Source organism: Chiroxiphia lanceolata, chromosome 1, assembly GCF_009829145.1.
Source record: "Chiroxiphia lanceolata isolate bChiLan1 chromosome 1, bChiLan1.pri, whole genome shotgun sequence".
In the NCBI taxonomy this organism is placed as follows: Eukaryota; Metazoa; Chordata; class Aves; order Passeriformes; family Pipridae; genus Chiroxiphia; species Chiroxiphia lanceolata.
Genome location: NC_045637.1, coordinates 154,090,975 through 154,114,204, shown reverse-complemented (window position 1 = coordinate 154,114,204; position 23,230 = coordinate 154,090,975). Strand labels below are relative to the sequence as shown.

Sequence of the window (23,230 nt, the reverse complement as noted above, 5' to 3'; positions counted from 1 at the left end):
CCTGCTTCCAAAGGCTTCCTGGGATCAGTCCCAGCTCCCCAATTTTACACCGTCCCATTCGAACAGGTTAAAACTGCTCGTGTTGGATCAAGCCTGGAATTTGGTCCTCTTCATTTAACTCAGATTATTATTTATTATTACTTTTCCCCCCAAATTTTCCTTTTTTAAGGATCATTTTTCTCAGGCCAACTGAGATCAATGGCAAACACCTGGTTATTGCCAATAGGGTTTGGCTTTTCTTCATCCAGACCCATCTCAAAACCAGGATCCTCAACTAAAAAAGGGGAAAACTTGAAGATTTTTTTAATATTTGAATTACAAACGACTCATTTTCAGTGTTGATATTAATAATAATATTAATAATAATAATAATAAAAGAGCCCCTTTGACTAAACCCTGCCTGTTTCACCAGGTTTTTGGTAACTGGAAGACAACAAGAATGTAATGTTTAGGACTTGTTTTGCATGTCTCCACATATATGAGTCAGTCACACAGAACAGAAGTTTGTTAAAAAAAAAAAAAAACAGATGACGGGTGCAACAATTATTTCCGTGGGTTTTTATTTCTTTTAATAGAAAATTCTAATATAAAACAACAAACGTTTTCAGTTTGCCTTGTTTACAAAAATATTATATATTTCTTTTTTTTTTTTATATTTCTGACATTAAACTAAACGCACTATTCAATAAAAATATTCTTCCGTCAGCTAAATTCTCTTTTAAAAAAAAATTAATAAAAAAGTTATATAAATAATGGTTGCACCCCCCCCACCACCCCCAAAAACTGATCTCACAAGACTTGCTGGATCAGCTGAGGAGAACCAACACTTTTTGGGGGGACAGGGGGTGGAAGGGGGTCAGAGATGTCCCCTCCACCCACCTGCTCCTTCTCCAGTTACATCTGAGCAAAAATCTGTTTCTCTGGAGGGACAAGAAAAAGGGGGAAAAGTTGCTTTGCACTTTTTTTTCATTTTTTTTTAATATATCTATGAAATAACACCAGGGACCCAAATCCACTCTCGTAGTAGTTTTACCAAAAAAAAAAAAAAAAAAGGAGCAATTCCACTGAATTGCACTGGTGGGGGTGGGGGGGGGTGGGCTGGAATCACCTCTCTGGAAAAATCCAGTTGAATCCAGCTGGAATAAAAAGAAGGTTTTCCAGGATGCTCCCCAACGTTTGGTGAGGATTCCGTGTCTCTTTTACAGGAGCAGCACAAGCAGGAGCTCCTCCAGGAGCTCATTCAACTCCCACACACCTCGATGACCCCCAGCAAACCCACCGAGCACCCGGGAGGGTTCCGAGGTGGTTTTACATCCTCTCTTGTCTCATCCCTACGGGATTTTTCCAAAACAAGGCTTTTCTCCCCCCCGCCCCCAACCCATTCTTTCCTCGAGGATAAGGCAAACATTGGAAAACGCCGGAATTAAACACCTCCCTGCCCTAAACACGCCCAACGTGGTGCAGGGTTGGGGGGGTGGGGGGGGAGAAGAGATAATAACCCACATATGTTTTTTTACCACCCTAGGTCAAAAGGCCAAGAAGACAAAGTTCTCCTGATTTCAGAGTGTTAGTATATTTTATACACTGCCTATACATTTAACACATGTGCCTCGCTACTGGTTTAGTTATTTATAACTATTTTTTTCTTTTTTTTTTTTTTTTTTAAACCACAGGAGAATAAACCTCGCTATTTACAATATACAACAGGCAATATAACAACATTAACATAAATACAATTTTGTTGGTTTGTTTTTTTTTTTTTGTGGTGGTTTTGCATTATTTTTTTTTTTTTGGTCTTTTTTTTTTCCTGTTTTTTTTTTTTTTTTTTTAAATACTTACAGAAAGCATCCAGGCTTCAGTGCTGAGTTCTAACACACAGAAGAGCTCTTTCACTCAGTAGTTCATTCACTCTTTGCTGCTTTCTTCTAGTCAAGCTTTGACAACCTTGCCTCATTTCCCACCCAGCTCTCTCTCTCTCTCTCTCCCCCACACCAAACACACCGAGCTTCCCTATCCCATCCCACTCCAGCATTTTCTCTCCAAGGATATTTATGCCACCACCACCCTCTCTCCTGTCCTAGGGACTCATTCTCCTCTCACACCAGTGCAATGTGGATTTACTCCAGCCAAGGTCAATGGAGACAGAGACACCAGTGAAAAGAGGGAAAATGAGGCCCAGGGTTTAAATATAACAATAATAATAATAATAATAATAATAATAATAATTAATTAATAATAACAATAATAATGCACATAAGTTGCGGCCCATCCTTTAATTAAGGACTCTTTTTTTCTTTTTCTTTTTTTTTTTTTAATAAAAAGAATGGAGCCAGAAATAGGAATTCAGACCCCAAAATTCCTCGTGTCTTGAGGAGGTTTTGGGCCCAGCTTTAACTTTAGGAGGGGAAGAGCTATCCTAGAACACACATAAAAATGTAACAGTGGGTTTGCACATATGTGTGAGAGACAGAGAGAGAGACAGAGGGAGAAAGAGAATTTAACATAATACCACAATGAAACCATAAGAAGGTCCTTCTGAAGGGCTTTACAATAAATAAATGTTCAATATTTATATATATATATATATTTATGTGTCGGCATGTGTGTATATATAAATATATATATACATATACACATGTGCACGCTGAATTAGAAGTTTCTAGTCCATTTATTTTTTAAACCATTAGATAAAACTGCTCGTGGGTGACTTTCAAAGCACTGCATCCCCCTCCCCTCCCAAAAACTGGGAGACCTTCCTGCGAGGTGGAAGGCGGGAATTCCACCGTGCGTGGATTCCTCCTCCTCCTCCAGCGCTACCCAAAACCTCCAGAATTGTACAGCAAATAAGAAAACAGCCAAAAAGAGCCAGTTCACTTCACTTTGCACGGGGTGCCATGAACACCCCGTCCTTCCCCGTGCCCCCAAATCAAGATGATTTGATGCCAACGAGCCAGGCTGGAACTGCAGGTTATTTGTTACCAAGAAAAAGCAAAACAGATCTTTTCTCCTCCCAGTAGATGCACAGGAACAGCTTAAATTAGTGGCTACTGTTTGTGTGTGTGGCGGGAAAAATAACAAAACTAAACCAAAAAAATAAGGAGAAAAAGGCTTTGAAAAATAATGGTCCATCTTGGAAAATTGCTCTCATTTTCCTTGCTGATTTCTACTAATGGTGGAAAAATTCCTCTTTTGAGAAAAGGATTGAATGGCTTATACAAAATTGGTGGAAATCGCCGCTGGGCAACGAAACATTGCCACCAAAAATCAAATTAAACGCCCTCCACACTCCATTGTTTCCTTAGGAAGCTTCGTTGAGGCATCCACTGGCTGCTTCCAATCCGTTTTTTATAACAACTGAAGAATAATGTTGCATCAAGTCCTGGATTGTGAGTCTCCTCTTCCCAGGAAAAAACAAGAAAAGCTGAAGGTTGTCATCTGTTTCACAGCACTGGGATTGATCTACCACTGCAGTCAAATTCCTGCCTTCTCTGGCCACTTTACTGTGTGTCCATTGGTTATTCCAAATCCAAGAGTTTGCCTTTTTGAAAGTACAGTTCTCGAGCTAGTGGTTAAAAAAAAAAACCCAAAAACAAACAAACAAAAAAAAATAATCTTAAGGTCGTAGGGTTTCCATACAGCTTGTGTCATGTACCACTGCCACGGTTGGGAGAAAATGGAATGATGACCTAGGAAAGGAAAAGTCAACTCCTCCAGAGGTCTGATCCAGGCCCAAACTGCTGCTGTACAAGGCAGGCCAGCCCTGGGTTCCAAGAGGCACTTGGATTTCTCTTGTCCTCCTCCAAAAACACGCGTCCAAAATTCAGCCGGCGTAAGACTAAACATGAAGTTCCAGATCCAGATTCCTGAAGCGGAATTACCACAGGGCGAATATTCCGTCAGCAAGAGGTGGGAAGAGGAGAGGGGAAAAAAAATCAATCATGCACAAAAATGAGACCAAAGAATCTAGTGGTTCTTAAAAAAAAATATATATATAATAATTAGATTTAAGACAGAGATAGTGCTAAAGAACCTGCATTTGGAAGAATTATTTTAAATAAAGAATATGTGGTTGGACTGGAGGGGACAGGCACGGCTGGTTTTCTACTTGTCTTCCCAACCTCTTTCTTGGATACATTTCTTGTCTGCAGCGTGGTGGACCCACGAGTTTTTGGGGCTGTACTTGGTGACGATGTATGTGGAGCTGTCACTAAAGAGCTGACCCTCCCAGTGGGTCTCTTTGTCAGAGCCTTGTTTGCTCCCTGTGCAGAAATTCCACTGGAAGAACCATCAGGAACCATCATTGCCCAACATCCCTCTCTCCAGTTTTAGGAGAGACGAACGATCACTTTTCGTGCTAGAAAGATCTTTCTTGTGTACCTGCTCAGCTCTGCAAGCAGCTGGAGAAGCTCCAGGAATAAAGTAGTATGGATAACTTGTGCCAAAGAGAATCTGTCAGCCCGGGAGTTCATGGAGGATTGGTGAAAACAACCAAGACGTTCCAAGGAAAAACGATCCGTCAAAACTGCACGGACGACTAAGGTGAAGGTCCACTGGTGTCTAACCCCAGTGGGACAGGCACTTATTTCCACATGGTTGGACCTCATCGGAATTCAGTCTACAGGAAAACAACACCCAAAAAAACCCAAAAAACAAAAAACAACAAAAAAAAAACAAAACCAAAATAAAACAAAAAAAAAATAAACCAAAACAAAACAGCAACACAGCTGGGTCACCTGTACCCTACAAAGTGCTCATGTCTCAACACAGCGTTCAGATCCCAGAGGGTCCGTCAAACCCTGTTTGTCTCCGTGCGCGGCTCGCCCGCCGCCGAGGGCTCCCCGCCGGGCAGCGGGAGGGTGACGACGGCCGGGCCCCCCCGTCAGTCCTTGCAGGTGTAAACCTCCTCTCTCTGGGTGCACTGCTTGCACTCCACGTAGCAGCACCACCTCACCTGGCACTGGCACGGCCGCGTCACCACCCGGCTCTGCGTGTTGTGCCCCCGCCCGCAGCAGATGCTGTCGCAGTTCTTGTCCTTGTAACACTTCCTCCCCGAGGTGCCCGGCGAGTACCGGCTCATCATGCAGAAACTCGGGGAGTCGTCGATGTACACGAGGTCTGTAGTCCTTGGGATTTGATCGCTGTGCCCGGGGACGGACTTCTTGGGCGGGGAGATGTCCCCTTCCCCCGTGGCCTCGTTGGTGGTGCTGCCCACCTTGAGGGACGTCTCGTACTTCTGCTTCAGCTGCTTCCCGATCTCGTGGAAGGGGGAGAGCTGCCTCCAGCACGTGCGGACGGTGCAGGACCCGGACACGCCGTGGCATTTGCAGGTTGTCTCCACCCCGGCCTTGATGACCTGCAGACAACACATGGGCCCCAAGAGACAATCAGTTATGGGGGTAGGAATCAAAACACCAACCACATTTGCTAGAAGACACTTCAGGAACACACCAAGCCAATGACAATTCAAAATCTATCTGTTGGAAGAGGAGAGAAAAATCATCCTCAGAAATTAAGACATCAACCAAAAACATTCGCTAGAAGAACATTTCAGGAACACACCAAGCCAATGACAATTAGAAATCCATCTGTTGGAAGAGGAGAGAAAAATCATCCTCAGAAATTAAGACATCAACCAAAAACATTTGCTAGAAGAACATTTCAGGAACACACCAAGCCGATGACAACTCGAAATCTACCTGCTGGAAGAGGAGAGAAAAATCATCATTCTCCAGGAAATATTTGTTCTAGAAGGGTCCTCAATTTCCAGAATATGACATTCACCTGCCAGAACTTTGCTTAATTGGCTAACTGACAGTACCAGAAAGGTGCACAAAGGTTGCCCAGTGTTGCCACTCATCACGTGGGCAGAGATCTGAAACTGTGATGCAACTGAGAGATTAATACATATTTTAACACTTATTTATCTATGCCAATAATAACACGTAGATAAGCTGTAGTAAAAGTGGAAGGAGTCAGTTTAGTGGATGTCACCTGCTCCAGAACATGAGCATGGGCAGCAGGAACCTTCTCCACACCACAACACGCTGGAACCACCTTAAACTCAAGCAATTTGCAGCACAGGCTCAGTGAACACATGGTTAAACTGTGCTGTTCCCACCAGCAGTGACTGGGCTTAACATCCCACACAGCTCACTTCGTGACTGAGGAAAAACAGTCATGTTGCTGAAATAAATATATATATATAAATATATAAACCCTCGAGAACAACAGCCTGAATCACCATCAACAAAAGCAGCTGCTCCCAAAACATCCAGGGAGCTTCCACCACTCCAACCTGTGTTCGGGATATTATTCCAGACTGTGGTAGCATGTTCAAAAGGACTATTGAGTGTAAGGTTTAGTTTCATATCCTTTCTTAAATAACTGGTTTTATTTATTTTGAAGTTCCAACTCTTACAATTGGTGTTGTCATGAGGAATAAGAGTCATCTCTCAAGGCCCTTAAAAAAGAGAAATAATTTGTTCAAAATATCCGAAAGTAAATGTGTATATCTAATTTATTCCCAAAACAAAAAGAAAGGGGAGTCTCCACGGAGCAAAATGTCCAAATCTTGTTTGGGGAGAGCTTGCATGGGAATGGTTCTCTTCAGATCACCACAAAATGTGAACAGAGAAGGAAGATGAGAGCCAGTGGAACCACAATGTTCAACATGAGACGGAGGGAACAGAGAGACAAGGCTATTTTCAACAGGAAAAGCAGCACAGGGAAGAGAAAACAAGGAGAGAGTCAATGGTTCTTGATCTTGGAGAGAGACAAAGGTGGTGACAGCCCCTGGGTACTGTAAAGGACCCCAAACCCATCAACTGACTGATGCTCAGCAGAGGATCCCATCCTTTTCAAATGAATTATTCTTCAATTAAAGATGCTTCATGGCACAAAAGCACATCCACCTCCTCGGGAATGGCATTGGAATGTCCCAGCCCACCTTCCACAGAGAGGGATTTACACCTGGGATTTACACCTGGGATCATTCCATGGGCTCCATGAGAGCAGACACGTGATTTGGACAGTCACAGATAACCTGCCTTCTGTCCACAGATTATAAACTGATATTTATAGTTCTGATTCTCCCTTCCCCCCAAAATAAGCTGTATTTTGACTTTAAATGGGCAAGGTACAACCACCCCCTAAAATAGCAGGTAATAAGGGTTTGTTTTACAGAGCTGGCTCCTAACAAGGTCCTGCTGGAAGTGCCCTTCCTTTGGGCATCTGTGGTATTTGACAAAGAAGAAAACAACCTCCCCCTCTGCCCATTGTGGCATCTGCCCACGTTGTGGCCTCCTGACAGCACAGGACTGGCTCCAATCCACTTCCTGACCATCCGGTTCTTAATGATTTGGCTGCAGGAATCCTGCTGAGCTCCATGTGCAAATGTGCAATAGGTCATGGACTCGGAATTGGGGCCTGGCCCAATCCTGCTATTCCAGAAACATTTTTAGAAAGACAATATGCATCGCAGAGCCCGGCCAGTGGTCACACTTCATTCCTGTGACAGCCAAGACCTTTTCAAATGCAACCCAGTAATCCACAGTAGCATTCAAACGAGTGAGGGGTTACAGAGAGGGATGTGTTGCTGCTTAGAGCCCTCAGCTGGGCCGGCCTGGTTAAGGGCTGTCACGCTCTTGTGTGCCAAAGTGTCTGGCCAAGTCCACAAGAAATCCCACAATGTCAGACAAGAGTGTACAGAACACGTTTCAACACTGAGGAGGGAGAGAAAAAATCCAGCCCTCACTCACACGGTCCCTCATGAAAAGTCACATTTCACTGCCTGTCCAGAAGCAAGAGCTGAGTTCATGTGAAACAAAGCTCCTCCACCTGATTTCACACCCAGATCATCAGCAGAAATTGCTGAGATCCTTGGAGAAGGGCTGCACACTGCAGCCATTCATCAGCTCAGGCTTTTCTCAACCCTTCCACCCCCTCCTCAAAGCATCTGCTCCACCTGGAGAAGGAGACGCCCACCATTATACAGGAGATGGGAAAACGAGAAACCAACGGGAATTGGCTCAGCTGGTGGACAAGCTCCTGGATTTAGAGCTGATTGAACAGGACAGGGTCAGGAAATTCAGGAAGGGAACCTGGAGACGGGGCTGCTCTGGTCAGGAGCCACCTCTCTCCAGAGCTCTGTGGGAGAGCTGGCATTGCTGCCAGGGCATCCACATGGGGCCGGTAGACAGGGCACAGCACGTGTTGGAAAACCAGATCCTGATGGATTGGCAGCTGATGGACGGAGTCAGGAATAAGCATGTAGGTTTAGGCACTTGAATCACAGCAGCCAGCCAGGGTTGACCTCACTGAGGCAAACATTTTAAACACCTCCACTTGAGGAACACCTCTGAACTCCCATCTGACTCAGCAGAGCCAGAGCAGGCAGAGGATCCTGCAGTGAGGCAGCACCTGCTCCACTGAACAGCTCTCCAGGCTCCCACCAAGTGTCCTCACCACATCTCTGCTCCATAACGAGAGCCTGGGGACCCAGCTCACACAGAGGCACCTCAGTTCAGCCACTTCAACCTGTGAGAATCCCACCCTCTGGGGTGAACTCAGGTGTCTAAACAACATCACTTCAAATAATGCTGCTGAAAAACATCGCTCTTCACCACCAGCTGCCCCTCCGGGGGTCTCTGAGAGGGTATCAATGTCCATATTTAGGCAGATGAACCTATTCTCCTCATCTGGGCTCCAACAAAGCCCCTAATGAATCATAGCCTGGTTTTTCCTGACTCACTTCTAGCTCCTTGTTAAGCTGGGACAGCTCTGGTGTCGTGCCCTGGTGGCCCAAAGCATAAAAGGTTCCCATTGTCCCCGTCCTCATGAATGCCCCGGTTCATGAAATCCAGCGGGGGTTTTCATACGGCCACTGGGCGAGCGTGGGGCATCCCAACCGCCCCATAAACCCGCTCCTGGAAGGACTGGGGAATGACTCAAGAATGTTACGAGGCAGCAGGAGTGAAAATCCTAGAAAAACCTCCTGCCCAGCAGCCTCCCCTGCTGCTGTCAGTCACGACGCAGCTCCCGCAGGCGACGCCTGACGGGGAACCGCTGCCCACGGGCCCCAAACCACCCACGAGCCAGAAGGAGTCTTGGCAAAGCCCTCCTGCTTCTCGTCTCGCTCCCCAGTTTCCACAGAGACCTTCCCTCCTCTTGTTGCAAGCTCCTGTCACAGGCACTTAAATCCACCTCATTTCTTCAGGAAGCAGAGCAGGGCTGATCCAAGTCAGCAGGTTGCTTGGAGCAGCGCTGGAGAAAGCTTTCCTGGCCGGGCCCTGGGACAAATGAGGAGATGTCTAGAGCATGCTTTCAAACCTGGAGGGGTTTCCAGGACAGAATAAAACGGCTTTTATTACCCAAAAAGTCCTGGGGAGATGAGGTAGAATAAGATTTTATCATAAACTTATAATTTTGTGTTGAAGGTACCTCATAATAAGGTAGTTCCTGCTTTCTTTTCAAGGCATATCACGGCTCAGAGCCAGATTTACTTCCATCCTACACAGACCTGAATCTCTCCTGAACACAAGGCATCACCACTGAATACTCATTTCATCTACACCAAGGCAATGGCCACCTGGAATGCCTCTGTTTTCTCACAGATGCGAGGCAGAATGAATCAAATTAAATCCAAAGCACAAAATATTTCATGTTCCCTCTGGTCCCAACTCCACAGTTACCACACAGCAGTAGAGTTGTAACTCAGGAGTAGAAGAAATAAGGAGTATCCTTTGAGTTAGTTATATGCTGTAAAGAGCTTCCACCATGACAACAAAGCCAAACAAAGACAACCAGCGGGTCAGGGATAGCATCACACATGGAAATTATGTCCTCCCTCTCTCCTCTGAACAACCACCTGGTCTGGTAGCCTCAAACAGAGTAGTCTGGGAGGGAAATGAAGCTTTTTGAGCTGGCTTGACTCAGGAACACACATTCCCATTGATCTCGCTGTGAGAACACCAAACACCGGCAGAGGTGGAACGAGGAAAAACAAAGCGAGACAGAACCATCTTTCCTGGCGTTTGCTGCTCCGAGGAAATTAGATAGGGCTGCTGGACCGGCTGCCCAAATGGCTTTACAAGAGCCATGGGGAGAAGGGATCACAGCAGAGCATTGCTATGCAACATGTAATCCTCCCTCCCAACAATGGTTTCGCTGCGAAGCTCAGACTAAGTGCCCCCGTAATGATCAGTCTCAGACATGCTGCAACACACAATTTCTCAGTGTTTTAGCCGAGGACAGATTCCCATTCATTCCCAGCTGGGTCACGGGGCCCCGGCCGTGGTTTTCAGACAACGCTCTCGTCTGGGCAGCAGCAGTGGGAATTCCTGGGTTATGGCTCCGCTGTCGTCACGGCCGGGCTGCGGCTCCCAGGCTTCCGACCATTCGCTATGGTTTGGGGCAGAGGAGGGAGCACTGAGCCACCAACACCACCACCCCCCCCCCCCCCGGAGCCAGCTCATCCAGGGAAAAGCCTGCCCGTGCTTCAGAAAGGGCTTTGGGATGCTCCTCCACGAATCAAACGCCTTCCCATCCCCTCCACACAGATCCCTCTCCGATTTAAACAGGCTTAGTCATTCCCTCAGCCCGAGTGTTACTGTTTGTTTGGACAGCGGCCACGGTCCCCACACAGCCAGGAGACCAGACTTGTCCCTTAGCACTGGCCAATGCCTTTGGCTGGATTAGAAGCTTTCCCTTCTTTTTCCTTCTATCTTGTTAAAAAAAAAACAACTTCTGAGCCCGTTCTCAACTTGTTTTTATTCAGAACAATTTTCCCTCTCCATCACCCTTACTTCTTCAAAAATATGGACATTCATATTTTAGGGACATATGTATTGAAATACAAACATTTAAGCACAGACAACGTAACCCTACTTAAAACTGAGAACTTTAGAAGTGTTTTTCTCCCCTTTAGTATTCCTAATGTGCTTCACATCCACATAAACAATTAACTGCAAACACCTATGGACAACAGCAAGCAATTTTTTCCAGAGTTTTGATTTCCAGGCCTTAGAAAGACTTTGGCTGAGCCAGTGTCAGCCTGAAAAGAGGGGAAAAATCCAGAAAGCATTCCATGGGCATTCCTACCTGTCATAACCTGCAGCAATTAATACCAGTGGTGGCCCTGAAAACCGATCTGTACATCGAGCCCAGGGCTCGTCTCAGGACGTTATCTTCTAGGTTTGGTTTGTACCTTGGTAAACATGTGATGGGATTTCTCTACTGCAAACACAACCCTAAAGGATGCATTATGTCTCCTTTTTTTTTTTTCCATGCAGCAACTATCTTAAGGTCACATATTCGTCCCAAAAATAGCAATTATTACACATCTCGAGGGTGCAGAACCAAAAAAAAAAAATCGGTATTAACATATAAATTTGCCTGTTAGACAAACTCTGGAATTCGACTGGAATCATGTTTACTGGGAGGAACTGGATGGGACTGGATGGTCAGTGCTTGTAAACACAGCCTCTGCAACAGGAGACCAGGGTGCAAGGCTGTGCTTTTGCTACGCCTGTGTGTGACCTTTAGTGAGTCACTTAATCTTTCGGGGTCTCAATTTCCCCACCCTGTAAAACGGAGATGCAGAAATGAAGAGGGTGCTGGGCTCTGATAACCTGTTATGTGATAGCTCATGAAGTTCCTCAGACAGATGATAGCTGGGCAAACATCTCCCTGATATGGAGAGTCCATCTCCAGCACGCTCAGCCCCTCCAGAGAGATCCCTGCCAGCACTGCCGGGGCGGGGAAAAGCCATTCCTTGCACGGAATTCCAAAATAAGCAAGTCAACGGCAAGGAAAAGTCCATGCACCTCCCACTATCCTCTCCAGAGCATCCCATATGGTTCAAGGTATAAGGTGTTTCAGGTATAACGTGTCTCAGGATGGGTCTGGACCCAAATCCTACAGCAAGGCAGACAAGGATCATGGCAGGGGGCTGGAACGAGATGATCCTTAAAGTCTTTCCCAACCCAAACCACTCGACTATTCCATGATCCTTCAGAAACACGCCCATATTCTGCACAGACCAAAACATCCTGTGCAAAACCAACCAAGCCTCATGAAGGGAACTGGTTTCAAAGCAAGATATTTCCTAAAGAGAGACCTTTTTGAGGGGGGGGGGAAGACTTTTTTGCTCTCTGTTTCATTGCTTAAAGGGAGACCTTTTTGGGGGGAAAAGCCTTTGTTTTGTTCTCCATTTCTGCCCTTCCATAGTTCTGCCCTCCACACTTGTGGCTCTCACGGGTCCTGAAGGCAAAGGGTTGTGTCCCTCCTTCTGGAAGGATAAAGGAAAAAGGGAATGAGAACAGGATAATTTTTTTCCTTGGGTAACAGCAGCCCCCTTTAATAGTGCCCCTTGGATCTGTAAGACATGCTTGACCAGACATACCTCTGGAAGAGGTCAGCACTCCTGGGATTAAGAAACTTAGCAACGCTCCAGAGAGGGAGCTGGAAAGTCATGTTTAATGATACTTTGCTGAGAAACTGGGCAAATTTAATTAAAACATCACTTACTCAAGCCCAGTGGAACTAATTGAGTGCTCTAATATTCCGACTTTTCATTAATGGGTTACAAAAGAGGGCTGCACTTGTGTGTACAAGGGGGAGGAAGGGGGGGAGGATATAGAGAGAAGATGAGAGGTTTAGCAAGGCTGCCTGGGCTTCTTTTAATATAACTAAGAAACTTCACTGCTGGCAATGGGGCTTTAATACAGTTGGTTTCTCTCACCACCACCACCCCCTCGACACACACAACCATCTCCCCCCAGCACACACCCTCTCCACCCAGGACCCCTCGGAAAGAATGGCTGGATGAGAAAGAGTAGATTTGGCAAAGGAAGGGAAATTGCTTTTTTAATAAGTGGTCTATTCAGAGCTCCTACTTTTCAATAAAGAAGGAGGCTGGAGAAGTCCTGGTCTAATTACCTCATCCTCACACCAGACAAGCTCGCCCTTTCATTAACCACTGAGCTCATATCATATAACTTGGTGAGCCACCACGGGCACAACATGTTCAGTGATTAGTTCATTGGTGGCAGCAGGATTACAGGCAGCCCATCAAGGTTGTAAAAAAAAAAAGAAAAAAAGCAGAAGTAAAATCATAATTAAAGGAGAACTTCCACCAAGAGACACTAAAACTAGGTGGGATGGGATAATGTCACCCTTCAGAAACACACGGATTGTTTGCTGGGGTGACACCATGGAGAAACTGCTCTGTTGACCAGAAGGTTGGTTGCCAAACTGCTCAGCTAAGCACAGGTCCTTTTTTTTTTTTTTTCTGCTGGGTCTCAAGGGACTGTCTGTATGTTTTGCCATGGGTGGGAGTGATTAGATGGGAAAAATGACATGGGAGAGACCACCAATGGATATTCCTCCACTCCCTTGGCGAACACACGCACACACAACGATCCACAGGCTCTCAGTGCTCCAGTTCAAAATTATTCAGCTCCAAAATGGCCCAAACCAAGGCTATCTGCACTCCTGTATTGCCTTTGATCAAATCCATATGAGTTATTGTTCAAACAGCCAAACTAGGTTAGTTCAAATGTGCTTTCAGGCTGTTGTAGTCGCTGGGCTAGCAAATCCTGCTCAAATAGTTGGAATGGCAGGAGTTATGGATGGGCAACTCCTTTTGAAGACAGACAAGTGGAGAAAACATGCTGAGAATCGTATCTAACCCACCACCTTCCTCAAGGAAAATATGAATAAGTTCAGCAAGGTAAACGTGGTAGTACCTGGAGAGCAACCTCATTCTCCAACGCTGCACTTGCACTGGGACCAGGAGGAAGGACACGGGTGGAACCTGATATTAACCTACAGCCAAGTGTAGATTAATCTACACCCAATCCACCAACCACACCAAGAGGGTCAATGCTCAGGCTTCAAACTGGTTTCAATTTTGGAATCTGAAGGAAGCACTGCAAGTTTTGACCTTGCAGTTACAAAACGAGTTTTGAGTCGTCATTTCTGATCATCTTAACGACACCAGATTGTGCCAGTGGTTTAGGTCCACATATCCTGACTCTACAGATCCATGTTCTCCTGACCCTGAAGCGCCATCCTCCTAAAAACTTCCTTCTCAATGTGAAATGCATTTGTTCTGTGCCTGGTTTCACGGTGCTGGTGTGGATCTGGTGCTTGGCTTGTCCTTCAACCAGACCGTGGTCCAATTATTCCAGCAGCACAAACAGAGGAATCATTTCATCTGCTGCTGCCAACAGGCAAGGAAAGCTGTCAGGCAGCAACACCAACTCGACTGACACGTTGTGGGTGGACAAAAATAGGAACAGCGAGTGGATCACTGACCTGCAGCAAAGGTCTTTGACTTGGATTGCCAGGAGGGCTCTGAGTGTCTGGACAACCGTCACAACTGTTACTCAGCTGTTTAGCTGCAGATATTACACTGAGAAACCACTGCCAATGACCAGAGCCCGACTGTGCCAAAAAAAGGGGAGGTAGAGGATGCTGGAGAGTCCTGCATCTTCCCCTGGGAACTAACTCGCAGTGGGATCAAGAAAGGGAAGGAAGAAAGGGAAGATTCAAGCGCTCCAGCTCATCCTTGTTTAGCTCCAAGTGACATAGTGTAGAGCACAGGTGATAGGTAAGGACACCTGACCTAATTCCAAGACTGTTCTCAGCCATATGGGCATCCTGACTGCAGCCGCTGGGGTTGGGAACACTGGGAGTTGGGTCAAATCCATTGGGCAAAATTTTTAGCCCCACCACTACTGGTAGATATTCATGGAATCACAAGAACATGCCAATGGCACCTAAAGCCACAGTTTTGATGAGACTGTATTATCTGCCTGTGGAATGGGAGGAGAGCCAGGACATCTCACAGCAACATCCAGCGTGAAATCACAGCCTCCATGGACCACCCTCCACTGTCAATCCCATCTGCCACACAGCCAGCTCCAAAGAGATGGGACAGGCCCTCAGGAACAACCAACCACAAGGACTAAAACGAATTTCCATCATCCTGCAGAGCCTGTTTCACACGTCAAAGAGCTGCAACAGGAATTCACAGACACTGAGCCCCTTAATCCAGAGCAGAAAAGCTTTCAGCCAGAACCAGACAGCAGTTAAATCCAGGATGTTTCTAATCCTGATCTCGGCGCTGTCTAGGAGCACCTGGTGGTGGGGAGAGGGGCAGACTTTCTGCTGGCCAGCCCTCCCTGGTGGCATTCCCCGATGGCCCAACTCTGTCGCGAGGAATGACATTTTCTACATACACACAGGAACAACTGAGCTGGGGTGGCCATTCCTAGAATGCACAACTGGCTGGGGCTGCATTTGCCTGGGAAACTGGAGACCCAGGTCCCCCATCCCAGCCCCAAGCCCGCATCCAATCACACAGACAATAACAAGGCTCGAAGGCTATTTCTGGCCTTACAGTATGTCCCCCTCGGAGGTTGGTGCAGTGAAACCCTGATCCTGAGCACCTGTGCTGGCCAATCTGAGGGATTTTCGTGTTTGGGCAACTCTAGGTACAGCCAAGCAGATCATGGGAGAAGGTGGGAAGCCCCTTCCTCTCCCCCTCCCCTTGCTGGGATGACCCAGCAATTGCAGACACTTCGTCCTTTACATCAGTCGTAGAATACCCCGAGTTGGAAGGGACCCACAAGGATCACTGAGTCCAAATCCTGGCCCTGCACAGGACAACCCCAAAAATCACACCATGTGCTCAAGAGTATTGTCCAAATGTTTCCTGAACTCTGGCAGTCCTGCAGGGGGGCCCCTGGGCAGGAGGGTAAAGCCTCGTGGGAAGAGCAAGTAGGAAGTTCTCCAGCAGAGAGGATAAGGATGGGAAAGGAAAAAGGGATTTGACACACAAGAACTGTCACCTGCAAACACATCAGCTCTGGGTGACATGGAAGGTTTCTGCCAGAAAACAAAGCCGAAGGGACTTTTGGGTCTGAGGTCAGTCAGAAATTAATCTGTCCACCCTGGTCCCCTGCCAGGTTCTCCAGCCAGTGTTAAAGAAACCTGGCCATGGAGATGATCTACTGTCCATGTTCTACTGAACTGCTCAAGAAAAGTGTCCCCCAACCTGTGTTGCAGCAGCATAAATCCCTTCCTCCGTGTCCTACCTCATGTAAACCTGAAGAACCCGTCTTTCCATCCCTTTGTAGTGTAAGTCCTGTCTTCCTTGTGGAAAACCAGCAACCCTTATCCTCACCTCCTATTTCCTAGACCTGGGTAGTCCCATTCCTTCCCCTCTGCTCCCTCTCCGACATTTTGCACAACTCTCGAAGCACAGCGACAAAACCAGGGCACAGTCCCACGACCGAGACTTCACCACTTCACCCTTCCAGAAGAATGATCCCTCCACGCATTTTCCACCCCACACTCCTGCTCCCACACCCCCAAGGCAGCCCCTTCATCTTGCCCCCACCCACCCACCCACGACCCCCGAGCGGCCTCCAACGCACCTTCATGCCCACCAGGTTGTTGTGGAAGTCCACCCGGGCTCGCAGGTCCTTGTTGGGCTTCCTCCCCAGGAACTCCTTGACGAACTTGTTGCTGTACTTGAGGTTGTCCCCGCAGCCCCCCCACTGCCAGGCCTCCCTGTTCTCCAGGTCGGGCGCCTCGTCGCACGTGCAGCGCTCCATGCGGCCCGCGCTGCACGCCTTGGCCATGGCGTGGGTCAGCCCCGCCGAGGAGATGGCGTACAGGAAGGCTGTCTCCTTGAAACCTGCAGCGGGAAGGAGAGAGAGAGGCTTTAGCTGTGGCTGGAGGAAAGGTTAGAGAAAGGAAAAAAAGCAGTAGGATGCTGAGGGAAAACCTGTCGTGAGAAGAGCTTGAGTCGCGTCATGGAATCACAGGGCGGGACCACAGCGGGGCATCTGGGCCCATCTCCCTGCTCGAGGAGGGTCATCCTACAGCACATGGCACAGGATTGTGTCCAGATGGCTCTGGAATGTCTCCAGCGAGGGAGGCTCCACGCCCTCTCTGGGCAACCTCTTCCAGTGCTCGGTCACTGCACAGGAAAGAAGTTCTTCCTCATGTTCAGGTGGAACGTCCTGGGCATCAGTTTGGAGATGATCTTTAGGGTCCCTTCCAACCCAAACTATTCTGGGACTCTGTGAGTCTGTGAAAAGTGTTTTTTTTAAGGACAGCACTTGGTTCTGGATTTCTGCAGTCTTGACTCACTCAGAGTTCCCCTCCCATCAAATGTTATCATCCTTTTCCATGCACTGAGGAAAGAGGAAATTCAGCCCATGAAGTCTGTTAGCCTGTGAGGCATCAGTTTCTGCCCGTTGCCTCTTGCCCTGTTGCTTGGCACCACTGAGAAGAGCCTGGTCCATCCTGTCACACCCTCAAAGCACATCAAGCTCTACGTGCATCATTGATGGCGAGGAGGACACGGTGGGGGACAAGGAATGTGTGGAGGTGGCAAAAGCCAGGATTAAAGGATGTGAATAAAGTCTGTGCCATCTCTGTGGCTGTCCCTCTGTGCACAGCCTGTGCCTGGAAACAGAGTTGAGTAGGAGTTGTACCACCCTGGGAGTGTCCAAGGCCAGGCTGGACAGGGCTTGGAGCAACTTGGGATAGTGGAAAGTGTCCCTGCCCACAGAAGGGAGTTGCAGTGAGATGTTCTTTAAGGTCCCCTCAAAGCCAAACCACTTCATGATTCCATGAAGGGTTGCACAGGCCATGGAGGTATCGTGGGACAGTAATGCTGCTACCAAGGGGACACCAAAGGGCAGGAACCCAGCACAGATTCCAGTCTGACAGCTGGGGCAGGAACCACAAGTGCTCCTTGTTCTTCCCCTTCTCCCTGAAAAAAAGTCATTGGGTCCTACTCCAGTCCAACAAAATTACCAGAAGGCACCTGAGGGCTGGGACTCCAACACAGCACCTCACTTGAGTGCCTCAAAAAGCAGTTTATACCTCAAACCTTCCCTGCACAACCCCCTTCTTTACACCTCCACACTCACCTGCAGGGATGCGACAACATCCACTCCCCTCACCAGTTTAAGTGACACTCAAGAGAGCCCCAGGATTTCAATCCAAATCACAAAGGCCAGAAATAAAAAGCAAACATGGCAGTATTTATAGCTGCCCATTCTCCGGCCATGGAAGCCGTAAACGACTGCATATTTGAGATGCAATTCCAGCCCAGCTTTGGATGGGGCTCAAGAAATCCCCCACTCAAAAATAACACAAGTGGCTGGTGCCAGTAGTGGATATATCTGTAGGCTGGTGTGTCAACCGAGGACATGCAGAGACACTGCCAGGTCATTTTTGGAACTGTTCCTTGGGAGGTCCATGATAGTCCAAGCTCATGGGGCACTTCCTGGCCCATTCCCAGAGCCTGCCTTCCCAAAACACTCCCAGGTGCACAAGGGCTGATGAAAATCCAGCCCAGGGGACTGAGGTTTGGTCCTCCCAAGGGTTCTGACTCAAACCAGGCTGTGGTAGGAATTATCCAACTGTTCCCTTGCTCACCTGGAAAAGAGGAGCAGGAACCTTTTCCTCACTTGAAGGAAAGTTAAAATAAAAAAAACTCGACTCCACACTCACTGAGGGCATTTTAAGGACTAGTCAGGGTTGGGAAGCCAAATTCATAGTTTTTCCATCTGTTTTTCCCCCGAAGTTAGACCACATCCTCTGACACCACAGAAACACCTCCAGCATTGCAAACACTCTCATTGGAACTGCTGGGAGAATCCTTTATTTTAATTCACACACCAAAACCTCATGGATTCTGAACTCCTCTGGGTAGCAAATGCCTTCTAAGCAGCTTTCACCCTTTGTAGGGTATTTTTTTCTAGGTTACACCCTAGGTCAGCCTGCTCACATGCCTGCCAGAGGGATGCCACTACTAAAGACAGATGTTCCCAAGCCTCTGTGTTCCTGGATAGTAGAACTGGCTTCTTGCCACTGTGCTACAAAATGAAGAGTTCCCAGTGTGCTGAGAGAGTCCTCAATGGAACAGGGTGTGTGAACTCTCCTCTGAAGGTCTGAGACACTGCAATCATGACATAATTTGGGTTAGAAGGGACCTTTAAGTCCATCTCGCTCCAACCCCTGTGCCACGGGCAGGGACATCTTTCTCTAGACCAGGTTGCTCCAAACCCCATCCAACCTGGCCTTGGGCACTTAAGCCCCAGCAAACTGCCTGGATGTGGTTTGGTTTATTAGCCCAGATCCACAATCTTCCTGATTGGAAGCACTGGATTCCCGGTGGGTGTGAAACCTCAGTGGTGAGTCAGCGCTGTGGCACCAGGACAGAAATCCAGGAGAAACGGTTCCTCTGCCAGGTTCTCCCCTTCCATCAACCTCCACCCATCAGCCTGGGCTCTACCCTTCCCGTTCTCCAATCCCTGGAAGCTCCACAGACTCCCAGTGCCCATCTCATCGCCTCAGGTATCGTCCCACCCACAGGGGCAGCTCTTCCAACCCAACTCCACGTGACATTTGGCTCTGGCCAGGCCCAAAGCCATCTCTGCCACGCACTGTTTGATTGCACCAAGATATTCTGTAACAAGATAATGAGCTTCAAATCAATGCAGGCATTCTGACCCCCGCAGCACTGACAGCCTGCAGGCCGCAGCTATCCAGTTTCAGCCATTTCCAAAATTGTTTGCGAGGATCCAAAGAGGATAACGAGTCCCTCAAACAATCCCCTGTTATTTTAAGAAACGGGCTGCATCAGCCCAAGCTGCAAACCAAGCAGCCAGGCTCTTCTGGTGACCAAGTTTAAAACTTTCTCCCTCCGCTTTTAAGTGAAAAAAGTGGTTCGGTTTTTTGGTTTTTGGGGTTTTTTTGCACCCCCCCTTTTTCTTTACTCCTTAAGAAGCTGCTTCTGGAGGAGAGGAAACAAGCCCACCCCGAATAGCTGTGTCTGAGAGGGTGATACATGTGCCTCTTTGCCCTGGGGTATCACTCGCTGCAACGCTGAACCAGGAACCAGCAGCTCCTGGAGAGGAGGAGAAAGATTTACAGGGCAGGGTGTTGCTCCATGGAACAGCACCTGAAGGATTTACAGCGCTGGCGGAGGGCAGAGATGGTGCAGGGATATAAAACACGGCAGAATGAGACAGCAGGCAGAGCCCTGCAGCCCTCGGGGCTGTCATTTATTACCCGGGTCCCTGACAAGGGGTGGGACCAGGGGGGTCCCGACGGTGTTTTGAGGCAGCTCAATTTGGGGCTGCTCCTCGTCCAGGGCTGCCCAGGGGACAGGCCCGTCTGAAGGAACAAGCTGTGGCCTCCAGGTGTCAGCATGAGAAAGTGCTTGGCTTTCCCAAGGCACCACTAATCCAGGGACTCCTCTGGCATGCGGGGATATTTTTAAACGTCTTGCAGCTCTCTCTGGCTCTTGGACCTCTTGGGTTTCATAAGGACTTTCCTTGTTTCCACCACTCAGTGACAGTGCATTAGTTAAGCCCTGGTGCTTCTGAATTACTCCTCCTCACTAATTAGCGAGGGAGGGAGCCCTGCAAACCTCTGCTCTTGTCTTTAAAGACATCAGCCCCCGGGTTTCCAGGTCCATCTCTGAGTGTGGGACTTTCTGGAAGTCACTGAACCCCTCCTTTTTTGTCTGTAAAATGGTCCTGCTGCATTTTAGCTGCAAGCTGGAAATAACAACGGGATTTACTGTGAGGGTGGGGGAAACTGGACTGTGTGAGACAGCACAAAGGAAGGAGGTAAAAGTACCACCTGATCCTCCAGTATTCAGATGGTCACCTCCACCTGAACTGCTGGGAAGAGGTGTGGGAATTACCCTCCACACACAACCAGGAGCTTTTCCCTGGGTAGGGCAATAACAGGACACAAATATTCACAGGCTTTGCCCGGTGCTGTGATGGGGCTCCCCTTGCCCTCTCTCCAACAGGACAACACAGAACAGCCTGGTTTGCCTTGTTTCCCTTAAGAAGACATTTTCTCAACTCCTTTTCTGGAAGGAAAGGAATATAGGAAAAAAATAAAAAGGGGGGGGGAAGAAGAGGGGGAGAAAAGAAAGAAGGGGGAGAGAAGAAGAGGTGGGAAAAGAAGAAGGGGGAAAAGAAGGAGAGAAAAGAAGAAGGGGGGAAAAGAAGAAGAGGGGGAACAAGAAAGGGGTGAAGAAGAAGGAGGGGGAAAAAAGAAGGGGGAAAAAAGAAGGGGAGGAAAAAGAAGGGGAGGAAAAAAAGAAGAGGCAAAAAAAGAAGGGGGGAAAAAAGCAGGAGAATAAGAAGAGGGGGGGAAAGAAGAAGGGGGAAAAGAAGGAGGGAAAAGAAGAAGGGGGAAAAAAGGGGGGAAAAGAAGAAGAGGGGGAACAAGGAAGGGGTGAAGAAGAAGAAGAGGGGGTGAAGAAGAAGAAGGGGGGAAAAGAAGGGGGAAAGAAAACGGGGGAAAAAAGAAGAGAGTAAAAAAGAAGGGCAAAAAAAGAAGGGGGGAAAAAAAGGGGGAGAAGAAGAAGAGGGGGGAAAAAGAAGAAGAGGAGAAGAGAGGGGGGAAATAAATAGGAAGGAAAAATCGGGAGAAAAACTAGGAAAAAATTAGGGAGAAAATCAGGAAAAAATCAGGGGGAAATTACGGCAAAAAATCGGGAAAAATTAGGGAAAAAAAAGAGGGGACAGCTTTGGGAGTTTCAAAACCTTCCTCTCCAGCAAGAGCTCAACTTCCAGCAGAAACGAGGAGCAAACGCAGCCACTGGCTGAAGACACACACACACACACACACACACAGACATCTCCAGCCTCCAAGGACAGGAGCTTCCAGCGGGAAGCAAGACGGGAGAAGCACATAAATTACGGCCATCAGCCCACAAATCACCCTCATTAGCACATCCTTCGCCCCGCTGGGCACCGCCACGGCTGAGCTGGAGCCTCCTGCGAGCTCTTTTTTAGACCTCTGTGTCCAGTTCTGGGCCCCCTCAGTTCAGGAAGGATATTGAGGGGCTGGAGCAGGTCCAGGGAAGAGCAACAAGGCTGGGGAAGGGACTGGAGCACAAGTGCTGTGAGGAGAGGCTGAGGGAGCTGGGGCTGTTCAGCCTGGAGAGGAGGAGGCTCAGGGGAGACCTCCTCACTCTCTGCAACTCCCTGACAGGAGGGGGGAGCCAGGGGGGGGTTGGTCTCTTTTCCCACCCAACCATCAGCAAGACAAGAGGGCTCGGGCTTCAGCTGTGCCAGGGGAGGTTTAGGTTGGAGATTAGAAAGAATTTCTTTGCAGAGAGGGTGCTCAGCCATTGGAATGGGCTGCCCAGGGAAGGGGTGGATTCTCCATCCCTGGAGGTTTTTAAGCTGAGACTGGATGTGGCATCAGTGCCATGGGCTGGTAACCGCAGCGGGGTTGGATCAAGGGTTGGACTTGATGATCTCGGAGGTCCCTTCCAACCCAGTTGATTCTGTGATTCTCTGGGGAGGCGGGGACGCCCCAGCGGTGCAGGGCACACCAGGATGCCAGGGGAGGGGATGGGTGCAAGGGGGTGGCACCACCCCAAAATCTCTGCCCACCCTACTGACCTCTCTTGAGCAGGCTGGCCCGGTAGCGGCCCTCCAGGGTGCAGTTCCAGCGCTCGAAGCGGAACTGGTACTGGCACTCCAGGGCGCTCATGCTGATGGCCTCCACCAGGGTCTCGGCCACGCCCGGGTCCCGCCGGCACATCCTGCGCTGCTTCTTCTCCAGCTTCAGCCGGTCACACACCTTGTAGTGGGCTTTGACCGCCGCCTCCTCCATCTCCGAGGTCAGAGGGAGGATGGTCAGGGGCTCGTTCCCCGTCAGCCTGCGAGGAAACACAGAGGGGGCAGAGCACGGTGAGGGAAGGAATTTTAGGGAGATGTTCTTTCTTCAGGGGAAATTTCAGGGAGAAACTCTTTCTTCAGGGCGCGGTGAAGCAACTGGAACAGGTTGGCCAGAGAGGCTGTGGATGCCCCATTGCCTGGAAGTGTCCAAGGCCAGGTTGGATGAGGCTTAGAGCGACCTGGGCTAGTGGAAGGTGTCCCTGCCCGTGTGGGTTGGATCTCAGTGGTCTTTAAGGTGCTTCCAACCCAAATCATTTCGTGATTCTATGAAACACAGCCCATGGGATCAGGATCTCGTGGCTGAGCACCCATGGGGACTTGATGTCTGGGCACAGAGGGATTTTAAAGCAAAGCTCCCCTCAGTGTGCGTGCAGAGCGGGAGCAGGAGAAAGGTAAAAAGCAGTATTAGGATTTAGGTTCCCTACCAGCTCTCACAGACATAATAGACATTATGTTTGGACAAACCCTTGGCCATCTTCACTGTAGGA

At 48.4% G+C, this 23,230-nt stretch overlaps 1 protein-coding gene across 1 annotated transcript in view; it reads right to left on the bottom strand.

Moving 5' to 3' along the window:
- Positions 1 to 1,660: 1,660 nt before the first annotated feature.
- The window catches only part of WNT9A (Wnt family member 9A), a 59,362-nt gene continuing 37,792 nt past the window's right edge, over positions 1,661 to 23,230 (bottom strand). Inside the window, exons 2-4 of the mRNA XM_032712397.1 lie at positions 22,464 to 22,723; positions 16,443 to 16,705; positions 1,661 to 5,353 (exon numbers count right to left, since the gene is read on the bottom strand). Of these exons, the coding sequence (XP_032568288.1) occupies positions 4,880 to 5,353; positions 16,443 to 16,705; positions 22,464 to 22,723 (997 nt within the window). The 3' untranslated portion in view covers positions 1,661 to 4,879. The remainder of the gene's footprint in view (positions 5,354 to 16,442; positions 16,706 to 22,463; positions 22,724 to 23,230) is intronic.